Source organism: Urocitellus parryii, chromosome 3 (genome assembly GCF_045843805.1).
Source record: "Urocitellus parryii isolate mUroPar1 chromosome 3, mUroPar1.hap1, whole genome shotgun sequence".
Classification (NCBI taxonomy): Eukaryota; Metazoa; Chordata; class Mammalia; order Rodentia; family Sciuridae; genus Urocitellus; species Urocitellus parryii.
In genome coordinates, this window is record NC_135533.1 from 14,946,130 (window position 1) to 14,958,557 (window position 12,428).

Below are 12,428 nucleotides of genomic sequence, written 5' to 3' on the forward strand. Positions count from 1 at the left end.
CCAAGAGAGAAAAATGTCAGGAGGAATCTTAAGTGTTAAATTCAACAAAATCTCATTTAAAGGTAAATCACCATTAATGGAAAAGCTTTTCAAGTATAAGAAATTTGAAAATAATAGTAATTCATTGGAAGACAAATTTAATTGCCAAAAGCTACTGAGGAGTTCTGTCTTTCCACTATTGTGTTTCTTTCTTTCTTTTTTTTTTGGTACTGGGAATCTTTTAAGACAGGGATGCTTTGCCATTGAGCCACATCCCCAGCCCTTCCTAATATTTTAAGCAAAGAAAGATTTACAAGAATGATTCAAAAAATTATGGCAAGTTCTGCCCAGATCTGATTCACTAGTGCCTTTGATGCTGAGAACCAGTCATTATTGAAAGAGTAGAAAAAAATAATGAGGAAATAGAAGCTTTGGCTTATGAAAACTGATATATCTTTGTTTCCTAGAATTCCATTCAGTTTGTTGTGATTTGTGCTCTGATTAGATCTGAGTCCAACATAAAAGATAGGAAAACTGGCCATCTTCCTAAGCAGAGCTGAAAGAACCCATATAACTGTCCTGAGGTAAATGGCTATCTTTGGTCGCTGGTCTTCACTACTAGGTGGCTTTAACTCCAGCCATGTTCCCATCTCCTGTCTGTACAACTCTTTCATCCATAGTGGAATGTTGGGGTAGGAGGAAGAACTAACTTAGTGCTTATAGGAATTCTTTCTTTCTTTCAGTCTCTTCCCATTTGTGTTGGATAGGGAACACTCTGCATTTTCTAGACCTATAACACTGGGTACCTTACATTTATAGGAAAAAAATACATAATGTAGAAACAAAGGTAATCTAATATGTAAAATAATGTGGGTCTACTTCCAGAAAACAGTCTGTGAGTCCAAAAGTGCTCAGTTGTGCTCAGAAACATGGGGCTGCAATATGACTGAGGACAGAGTCTGACCACTAGGAGGCCCCTTGAGAGCTCTACACAGTCTATGGTTTATAGCCATTACATTAATCAATGCTCACAATGCACATATATAAAACCTCTGTAGCTCTGCTTTCAAAATATGATGCTTATTCAGCTAATACATTAAGAAAAACTCTAACCTGCTTTATTATCTAAAATATGATGGAGAAGTGAGTAATAAGATTTGTTTCCTGAATACTTTCAGAGGCAGCACACACTTTTTTTATAGTACTCACCTTTTAAAAAACTGCAGTACTCATCTTACTCCACAGTAAAATATTATCATCAACAATTCAATTACTGAAAGAGAAGTCCCATAAGTCTATTATCTATTAATAACTGGATGGCTGATGGAGGATTTTACTGCCACTCTGAGAATCACCCTGCTAGTTAAAAACCTCTGTTCTTTGAGATTCAGAGATGCATCACAAAATCCTTTACAGAATCTCTGCTAAAATGGGATAATGTACAGAGATGGCTAAAATAACATGATAGAATGATGGTGATTCTTGAGTATCAAAGACACATGTTATTGCAGCTGGGAGAAAATGCCATGAAATGCTAACATGAAAAGAAAAGGAAAAAAACAAACAAACAAAAAAAAAACAGAAAAAAAAGGCTATGCTGCTTTCCTTAAAGTTAGTAAACTACTTAAGAGTACTCTGAGTATTTTTGGAAGAAAGGCACCAGATAAGTCCAAAGTCTTATTGCTAGTAGGATCATACAGGGGCCACGGCACAGATAACAGTACTTTGTTCAGTCAGCAAAGTCTAAGTCAGTCACTGATCTTGAGGCTTGAAAAGCAAGGAAGGAGCCCCGTGTCTTATATTCAACTTGAGGAAAATGATTTCCAATTTTAAGTCGAGGTGGAAGCTGATTCTTAGGATTAGGACTCAAGCTATTTTAGATAGGCACTCTGTTTTCTTTGGCCCATTTCTTCATGATTCGAATGATGTATTCTACTTGGGTGTTACCTGTGCTTCTCAGTAAATGCAGCACTTCTCGAAGGGTCTCTCTAAAGAAAAGATTTGAAAGAACAAAGTATTTCAATAAATATGAAAATTAACAAAATAAACTAGTAATTTCAAACTGTACTTCTAGCAGGGGATCTGTGAATAGAATCTACCATGGTATACTCATAAGCCAATTAAAAACTTCCTGGATTTATGGGGGCTGTGGTTGTAGCTCAGTAGTAGAGAGCTTGGTTGAATGGTTCAATCCCCAGCACTACATAAAACTTAAGTAAACAAAATAAAGGTATTGTGTCCATCTACAACTAAAAATATTTTTTAAAAAAACTTCCTGGATTTATATTCTTACAGTGGCATAGTAAAACGAGAGATCTTGTGAAATACTCCTTGTCAACCCAGGTTCTCCTTACTTATCTATATTATCTAACTACATACTACTAATTGTTTTGTCCTTGAGACTACCTAAATATTTCTACACTTAATTTGTACGATAAGGTAGAAAGCATATATATATCCAGGTGTCAGATTCTGGGAGCTGGATTCAAATTCTAGCTCCACAGTTAATGAGTCACTTCATTTGTCTGACCCTTATGTTTCTCCTTTGTTTAAGGTGGTAATCACTTTAAATTGGGTATCATTACCATAGTTGGAAAAAAAATTTTTTTTTTGCTTTTTTTTTTGGTACTGGTGATTAAATTTAGGGGCACTTGACCACTGAGTCATATCCCCAGCCCTATTTTGTATATTTATTTAGAGACGGTCTCAATGAGTTGCTTAGCACCTTGCTTTTGCTAAGGCTGGCTTTGAACTCGAAATCCTCTTGTTTCAGCCTTCCTAACCTCTGGGATTACAGGGGTGTGCCAGCCATTTTTCCCACATTTTTATTGGTGCTTTATAGTTGTACATACTGATAAGATTTGTTGTTACACATGCATACATAGACAAAACACAACAACAATACAGTTTAGCCAATATCACTCCCCAGAACTCTTCCTGCCCCCCTCCCATACTTTGATCCCTTTCCTCTAATGACTCCCTTTGATTTTTAGGAGATCCACCCTTCCCTTTGTTTTCCTTTTTCCTCTCCAGCTTCTGCATATTACAGAAAATATAAGACCCAAAACCCTCTGAGTTCGACTTATTTCATGTAACTTTGATGGTCTCTAGTTCCATCCATTTTCCTGCTAATGATATCATTTCTTTCTCTGTCTCTCTCTCTCTCTCTCTCTCTCTCCCCCATCATCAGCAGTCCTGGGGATTGGACCCGGGCTTTGTACATGCTAGGAAAGAGCTCTATCATTTTTCTTTATAGCTGAGTAAAACTCCATTGTGTACATATACCACATTTTATTTATCCAATCAAACCAACACCTAGGCCGGTTCCATGGTTTGGCTATTGTGAATGCTTAAATGTGGGTATGTATGTATCACTGTAGTAAGATGACTTTAATTTTTCAGGATAAATACCAAGAAGTGGTATATATATCTGGGTCACATGGTGGTCCCATGTCCAGTCTTTTAAGGAACCTCCATACTGATTTCCATAGTGCTTGTAGTAATTTACAGTCCCACCAACAGTGTAAAAGTGTTCCTTTTTCTCCATATCCTTTCCAGCATTTATGATTATTTGTATTCTTGATAATCGTTATTCTGACTGGTGTGAGATGAAATATCAGTGTAGTTTTGATTTGCATTTTCCTAACTGCTAATGATATTGAGCATTTTTCACGTATTTGTTGTCCATTTGTATTTCTTATTTTGAGAATTACCTATGTGGTTCATTGCCCATTTATTAACTGGGTTGTTTGATCTTTTGGTGTAAAGTTTTTCAAGTTCTTTATATATTCTAGATATTAATCCTCTGTCAGAAAATAGCTAGTGCGGATTTTTCTCCCATTCTGTGGGTTCTCTCTTCACATGCCTAATTATTTCCTTTGCTGTGCAGAAGCTTTTTAATTTAAAGTCATCCTATTTATTAACACTTAGCATTATTACTTGAGCTTTAGGGGTCCCATTGAGAAAGTCATTGTGCCTAAAAGCTGGAGTGTTGACCCTATGTTTTCTTCTAGGAGTGGCATAGTTTCTGGTCTAATTCTGAGGTCTTTGTTCCATTTTCAGTTGATGAGAAATAAGGGTCCACTTTCAATCTTTTACATATGGATAACCAGTTGTCCCAGCACCATCTCCAATGTATATTTCTGGCACCTTTGTCAAGGATCAGATGATTGTATCTGTGTTTATCTCTGTTTTCTATTTTATACCATTGGTCTATGTGTCTGCTTTTATGCCTGTATTGTGCAAGTGTGTGTTTTTTTTTAGTTTCAAGCATTTAATAAACATTAAAAAGAGCATTATTCATAATACATGACAGAAGATGACAGTCACATTGGTAACTTTTAGTCAGCAAATTATGTATGTTTTTTTAATGCATCTTACCTTTTCATATTTATTTTTTAAAAAAACAAGATTGAGAACATGCTGCTTTAAATCATTATGGTATATCATTATTATCTTTCCTTAAAATATTTTGTTCCAAGTGGGGATTTTAACTTACCCAGGGAGGTTTCTCATTTGGCTTCTGATACCTGTCTCTTTCTCTTGCTTTTGTTCCTAGCCTGTCCTGGAGATAACAGTTTTGTATAGATGATTGTGTTGCACCTGTACCCTAAGTGTAGACAGAACAGGGGAAGCCTTTGCCCACTTCACCCCTCAGTCTTGCAGAGGATTGTGGTCTCAGGTTCTGAGAACTGCATAGGTCCAGGCCCAGGTCTGAGGCTTCCTGGCATTGTGGTACATGTTGGGCAAGAGGTCAAACCTGCTATTTCTCTTTCTCTTTCTCTCTCTCTCTCTCTCTCTCTTTTTAACTAGGGCTGAACCCAGGGGTGCTCTACCACTGAGCTCCATCCGGGTCCTGTTTTGTTTTGAAATAGGTCTCGCCAAGTCGATGAGGCTGGCGTCTAACTTTCGATGGATCCTCCTGCCTCAGTCCTAAATCCCTGGGATTAAAAGTGCCTGTCTCCTTGCTGTTTTTCAGCCCTGGGTTTTCTGCATTGGGTTTTGTGGGGAATAAATCATCTGGTACAAGGCAAGTAAATTACTTTTTCTTCTCTGCCTTTCTTTGATATTCTCTTAGAACTTGGGGAAGTGTGGAACTGTAGGATAGAAATGCAAGTCATCCCTCCCTTCCAAAGATGCACGTAAGAGCTGCTGTGGCAGGGAGAGGTGCAGTGTTCTCAGGAAACTGCCATGGTGAAAAAATGAAGCCAATGAAGTTAAAATCAGCCAAATTCTACAGTGAAGGGCTTAGACTTGTTTTGCTGAGGGGGTGAAGCTGACTATCAGAGAGTTAGTTCAAGGTTCCTTCAAGGTCCAACATTGTATTTGTTTCAATGCAGGTCCGGAGTCTACAGAGTAACAAATATCAGACTTTTTAATTTTTTTTGCCAGTACTGGGGAGATTGAGCCCAGAACCTCATGTAATGAGCCTTTTTATTTGTTATTTTGAGAGTGCATATTGCTGAGTTATCCAAACTGCCCTAAACTTGTGATCTTCTTACCTCAGCCTCCTGAGTAGCTGGGGTTACAGGTGTATATGACCATGCCTAGCTTCAGAAATATTTAAAACTACACAGATTTCTTATCGCATCCCTTTCACCTGAAATTCTCAACTTTTGATACTCTCTGTAATAAATTTAACTCATGTTCACGTACATCTCCTTTTGCAAGTTCTCAATGAAACCTGACTAATTTTCACTAACAAGTCTTTTATGAGATTATAAAGGAAACTAAAATTACACTGTGAATTCAGCTATCTGCTGAAGGAAATGATTTGAATGGTAAAGAGTTTTATTGTTACAATGTCATAATTTTTATTCTGTGAAATGAAGTGAAAGCATAATACAAAGAAAATTATGTTTGTTGTGATGTATCTTCTTGGTTTGTAGTGTATCTGTGCGTGTGCACATGCACAAGATATAACTTCTTAATTGCACAGACATTTTACTCATTTTTGTACTTGGGACTGAATCTGGGACTTTGTGCATTAGCACTCTACCATTGACCTACATCCCCTGTACTTTTTATTTTTTTATTTTATAGTTGGGCACAATACCTTTATTTTATTTGTTTATTTGTTTATTTTTATGTGGTGCTGAGGATCGAACCTGGCTCCTCACACATGCTAGGCGAGTGCTCTACTGCTGAGCTACAATCCCAGCACCCCTGTACTTTTTATTCTATTTGAGACAGGGTCTTATTAAGTTGATTAGGCTGGAAGTAGCTAGGATTATAGGTGTAAACCACAGTGACCTACTAGGTTGTTTCTTCTTCTTCCTCCTCCTCCTTCTTCCTCTTCCCCTTCCCTCCTTCTCCTTCTCCTTCTCCTTTTTCTTTTTTGTGGTACTGGAGATTGAACCAAGGGAGTCTCACATGCTAGGCAAGCCCTCTACCACCAAGCTCTATCCCTAGCTTCCTGAATCTACTTTAAGAATGTTATCTGTGCTGGGTGTGGTGGCACATGTCTGTATTCCTGGCAACTCCGGAGGCTAAGACAGGAGGATTGCAAGTTCAAAGCTGGCTTGAGCAATTTAGCAAGACCATTAGCAACTTGGTGAGATCTCATCTCAAAAAATAGAAAGAAGCCAGTGGTGCATGCCTGTAATCCCAGCAGCTCAGGAGTCTGAGGCAGAAGGATCACAAGTTCAAAGCCAGCTTCAGCAATTTAGTGAGGCCCTAAGTAACTTAGTGGGACCCTGCCTCAAAATAAAATATAAAAGGGCTGGAGATATGGCTCAGTGGTTGAGCACCCCTGAGCTCAATGCCTGGTACCAAAAAAATAAAATGGGATGGGAATGTAGCTCGGTGGTAAAGGGTCCCTGGGTTAGATCCCCAGTATCAAAAAAAGAATGTTATCTGCAACCAGTGTGGTGGCAAATGTCTGTAATTCCAGCTATTGGGGTGGGGGTGGGGCAGCTGAGAGAGGAGGATTCCAAATTCTAGGTTAGCCTCAGCAACTCAGTGAGACACAGTCTCAAAATTAGTTCAGAGGTGGAATCCCTGGGGTTCAGTCTCCAGTACCACCAAAAAAAAAAAAAAAAAAAAAAAAAAGGTGGTGAGATTAACAACAGGAGTTACTTGTAATGTTTTTCTTGTATACATTTGAAAATGTTGTCATCATTTTACCTTTTTAAACAAATTAAAAAATATATACTTATTTTTCAGTTTTAGGTGGACACAATATCTTTATTTTTATGTGGTGCTGAGGATCAAACCCAGTGCCTCATACATGCTAGGCGAGTGCTCTACCACTGAGCCACAACCCCAGCCACATTTTACCTTTTTTTTAATTTTATTTTTAAAATTAATTAATTTTACAGTAGAATGCATTTTAACATATTGTACAAAAATGAAGTACAACTTCTTATTCCTCTGGCTGTACATGGTTCAGAGTCACTCCCCTAGTGTAATCATACATGTATATAGGGTAATAATGTCTGTCTCTTTCTAACTTCCTTCTCATCCCCACTACCCCAACCTCCCCTCACTCCCCTCTACACAAACCAAAGTTCCTTCATTCTTCCCCATCCTCCCACCCTGCTATGGATCAGCATCCGCTTATCAAAGAAAACATTCAGGTCTTGGTTTTTTGGAACTAGCTTATTTCACTTAGTATGATATTCTCTAGTTCCATCTATACTTTACTGCAAATGCCATAATTTCATTCTTCTTTAAGGCTGATTAATGGGCTGGGGATGTGGCTTAAGCGGTAACGCACTCGCCTGGCATGTGCCGGACGCTGGGTTCGATCCTCAGCACCACTTAAAAATAAAATAAAGATGTTGTGTCCACTTAAAAACTGAAAAATAAATATTAAAAAATTCTCCCTCTCTTAAAAAAAAAAGGCTGACTAATATTCCATTGTGTATATGTACCATGTTTTCTTTATCCATTCCTCTGTCAAAGGTTACCTAGGTTGGTTCCATAGTTTAACTGTTGTTAATTGAGCTGCTATAAACATTGATGTGGCTTCATTACTGTAATATGATAATTTTAAGTCCTTTGGGTATAAACCGAGGAGAGGGACAGCTGGGTCAAATGGCAAATTCATTCTAAGTTTGCTGAAGTATCTCCATACTGCTTTCCATAATGGTTGCACCAATTGGCAGTCCCACCAACAATGTGTGAGTGTACCTTTTCCCCCACATCCTCTCCAAAACTTATTATTGCATGTATTCTTGATAATTGCCATTCTGACTGGAAATGAAATCTTGGAGTAGTTTTGATTTGCATTTCTTTAATTGCTAGAGATGATGAACATTTTTTCATGTTTGTTGATCAACCAACTGTATCTCTTCTTCTGTAAAGTGTCTGTTCAGTTCCTTAGCCCATTTATTGATCAGGTTATTTGTTTTTTTTTTTTTTTTTTTTTTGGTGTTAAGTTTTTTGAGTTCTTTATATACCCTGGATATTAGTGCTCTATCTGAGGTGCATGTGGTGAAGATTTTTTCCCATTCTGTAGGCTCTCTCATCACATTATTTTGTGATGAGAAAAAGCTTTTTAGTTTGAATCCATCCCATTTATTTAGTTTGAATTATCCCATTATTGATTCTTGATTTTACTTCTTGTGCTTTAGGAGTCTTATTCAAGAAGTCAGGGCCTAAGCCAACATGATGAAAATTTGGACCTACTTTTTATTCTATTAGGCGCAGGGTCTCTGTTCCAGTCTTTGATCCATTTTGATTTGATTTTTGTGTAGGGTAATAAATAAGGGTCCACTTTCATTCTTCTCCATATGGATAATTCAGTTTTTCCAGCACTATCTCCAATGTATATTTTTGGCACTTTTGTCAAGGGTCAGATGATTGTATCTGTGGGTTTGTCTCTGTGTCTTCTATTTCATACCATTGGTCTCTGTTTTTATGCCTGTACTGTGCAGTCTTTGTTACTATAGCTCTGTAGTAAATTTGAAGCTGGGTATTGTGATGTCTCCAGTATTGCTTTTTTAGCTTAAAATTGCTTTGGCTTTTCTGGGTCTTCTATTCCAAATAAATTTTAGGATTGTTTTCTCTATTCTGTGAAGAATATCATTGGTATTTTGATGGTCATTGCACTAAATCTGTATATTGCTTTTGGTAGTATGGCCATTCTAACAATGTTAATTCTGCCTGTCCATTAACATGGGCGGTCTTTCTATCTTCTGGGGTCTTCTTTAATCTTGTTCTTCAATGTTCTATAGTTTTCATTGTGACGGTCTTTTCACCCCCTCTTTCAACTCCTTGGTTACATGTATTCTTAGGGTTTTAATTTTATTTTTCAGGCTATTGTGAATGAAACTGTTTTCTGGGTTTCTTTCTCAGCAGATTTGTTGTCAGTATATAGAAAAGCTATTGATTTTTGAATGCTGATTTTGTAATCTGTTACTTTGCCAAATTTGTTTATTAGCTCTGGAAGTCTTTTAGTGGAGGTGTTTTGTTTTGTTTGTTTTTGTATCACATCATTTTGTATCACATCATTCATGTCATTTGCAAACTGTGGTAATTTGACTTCTTCCTTTCCTATTTTTATCCCTTTATTTCCTTCTTTTGCCTAATTGCTCTAGCTAGAATTTTTAGCACAATATTAAATAGAAGTAATGAGAGTGGATATCCCTATCTTGTTAAAAAAAAAAAAGCTAGAGGAAGAGGTGATTTCTTCAAGAAATTTGGTCAGGAAAGCCTCAACCACATTAATAAACATAGAAGAGAGGAGCATAGAAGAATAAGATTTGGTGAATGACCAGCATTTATGCTTTAACTAATTTAATTTAATTAATTTTAAAACATTTTACGTAATGCATGCTAAAACCTGCTTATTGATTTTCCAGACCTGTATGTAACTGTCTCTGGATCCACTTCTCTAACAATCTTTTCATATTTTCTACTTCTTTTCCCCACACCTTCTTTCACCTGACCAAATGCTTTTAAATTTTTGTTTAGGATTATAAATAGGTACAAGGCAGGAAGTATTTTTGATAGATTATTTGCTTACAAAATTATATTTTCTATTCACACATGAGCAACAAATATATTCCATTGAGTTATTTTAGGACATGTAATTTAGCTTTAATTTTAATTCAAATGAAGTATAACACTTTGTGGAACATAAAAAGGCAAAGGAAAAAAAATAGAGTTATCAACCATATCCACTTAATTCCTAATTCTTTGAGGCCTAACCTAAGACAAGAAAAAGCCAATAAGCAAAGAAAAGAGTAAGATTTTGTTTATAAAATAGGCTATTATCCATCACTGTAAACAACAAGAAAAAAGAAAATGGCTGTTCATTTGGAACAAAATATATACATCTTGCCCTTCTACATAAGAGCTGTAGCATACTCAGTGTTCCAGTATATAAAATTTAAAATGATTTGATTCTGTAAAAGCAAGACATTTCTGGAGGATGGTCAGAAATATTTAACATCTTAACATTTTTTCATTATTCTAAAACATTGTTATAACTTTGAGTTTTCAGAAGATACCATCCAAGAAAACAAATGTTTTCCCTCACACACCAAAAATGAATAGCGGTAGTATCTCCTGTCTGTTTACTTACTTGGGTTCTCTCCCAGCTAAGATCATCTGGAAAATGCCCACACACGCACCCCTTTTGCCTTCCCAGTATTCGGGGTTGGGATCTAGCCTCTCTAGGACATCAAAAGCTTTGGCTGAGTAGTAAAACTGGCCCATCTGAATAAAAGAAAGTGTTATGGTAATACTTGTAGTCAAAAAATTGGACACTAATCATACAGATAACATGAAATAGAACTGTATGAAACAAGTGATATGGGTAAATGACAATGTTTTCAGTTAGCAAGTTAAATAAATTCCAACTCCTAACTAAAATGAGAAAGAAAATCACAGTTTGAGTACAAATTCAGTTTAAATTAGTTTACCTTCATTCCATTTTCAATAGTGTATTTTTTTTTTTACGTATAGTCAAGTTATACTGCCATCAACCCTTGTTATTTCTTCTAAGTACATTTGAATCTTGAGGATAAGCCCTAATGACTTATTTGAACTAGATATTTTTAAGTGTCCTTAATACATTCTTTTTACATTACTACAATTCATCTTATATTAATCTAATTATGTTTAATTCAAGAGTAGTCTTTTTCTGTTCTTGTTATTAAATTCTCAAAATGCCTAGATGTATACTGACTTTTAGTCTAAATACTCAGTTTCTTAAATATGTAATCCATTTTGACAGACACCTTTCCCAATATAGTACATTCCTTGACCTCTTGGAACAGGCTGAAGACCATTAAGTTTTGCTTTAATGTTTTTTTTTTTTTTTTTTTGGACTGGCAATTGTAAATGCACATTGCCAACAACTTCATTTAGGTTTCCAAACTGCTGGGCAACCTCTTCACTTGACATGGTTTGGCTACTTCTCTATACCTTCTATTAACTGTTTTTCTAAACTTTTGGCAATTTCCCAAAGGCCTCTACTGCATTCTTAATTTAGCTCAATTTTATACTTGACAGGGAAAACAAGTTTCTTCCTTTCACTTCAAATAATACTTACAACTTCATTCATCTTCCCATTCTCTCTTATTCTTTTCAAGGTTAATCCTTCTACCTATCTACTAAAATATTTTATTATAAAATACACAAAGATAGAATAGTACAGGAAACATACATGTACATCTTACAAACTATAATGTGAATATAAATGTGTCCATCACTCAGGTCAAGACACTGAAACAAAATAAAGGCTCTCTGTGTGTCACTGCCAGACCATAATCCTCTCCCTTCACCACCAAGAGGTAACTACTATTCTTTTATAGTCATTAATTCTTTAACTTTCTTTATAGTTTTGCCTTCTGTCTATATATCTAAAATCAGTGGCTGATTTTTATTTTATTTAGAGGCAGGGTCTCACTGAGTAGCTTAATGCCTTCCTTTTGCTAAAGCTGGCTTTGAACTCATGATTCTCCTGCCTCAGCCTCCCTAGCTGCTGGGATTATAGGTGTGAGCCTCTGTGCCTAGCTTGCAATATTCTTTTGTGTCTTGCATTTGACTCAACATTATATTTGTAAAATGCATTTACATTGCTCTAATTGGTTCATTTCTTTAAAAAAAACTTATTTTGAAATAATTATAGATCTATAGATAGTTACAAAGATAGACACAGGTTATGTGTACCTTTTATCCAGCCTCCCTAATTGTTATGGCTTATGTAAATACAATATAATATCACAATATCAAAACCAGGAAATTGACATGGGTACTTTGTGTTGATAATAGTCCTATCATTTTGCCACATGAGTGGATTCATATATGTACCACCACTATTAAGATACAGAACTATTCCATCATCACAAATATTTGGTTACCATTCATAGTCACATGCATGCCCTTCCCTGCTCACCACTCTTAAACCTGTAGCAACAATATATTTTGTTCTCTATCTGTATAATTTTGTCATTTCAATAATGTCCTTCCTTTCTTCCTTCCTTCCACCCTGGGGA

At 36.2% G+C, this 12,428-nt stretch overlaps 1 protein-coding gene across 1 annotated transcript in view; it reads right to left on the reverse strand.

The window, feature by feature from the left end:
• Window positions 1–1,222: 1,222 nt before the first annotated feature.
• The window catches only part of Ift56 (intraflagellar transport 56), a 66,257-nt gene continuing 55,051 nt past the window's right edge, over window positions 1,223–12,428 (reverse strand). The window contains exons 17-18 of the mRNA XM_077796684.1: window positions 10,511–10,644; window positions 1,223–1,967 (exon numbers count right to left, since the gene is read on the reverse strand). Of these exons, the coding sequence (XP_077652810.1) occupies window positions 1,856–1,967; window positions 10,511–10,644 (246 nt within the window). The 3' untranslated portion in view covers window positions 1,223–1,855. The remainder of the gene's footprint in view (window positions 1,968–10,510; window positions 10,645–12,428) is intronic.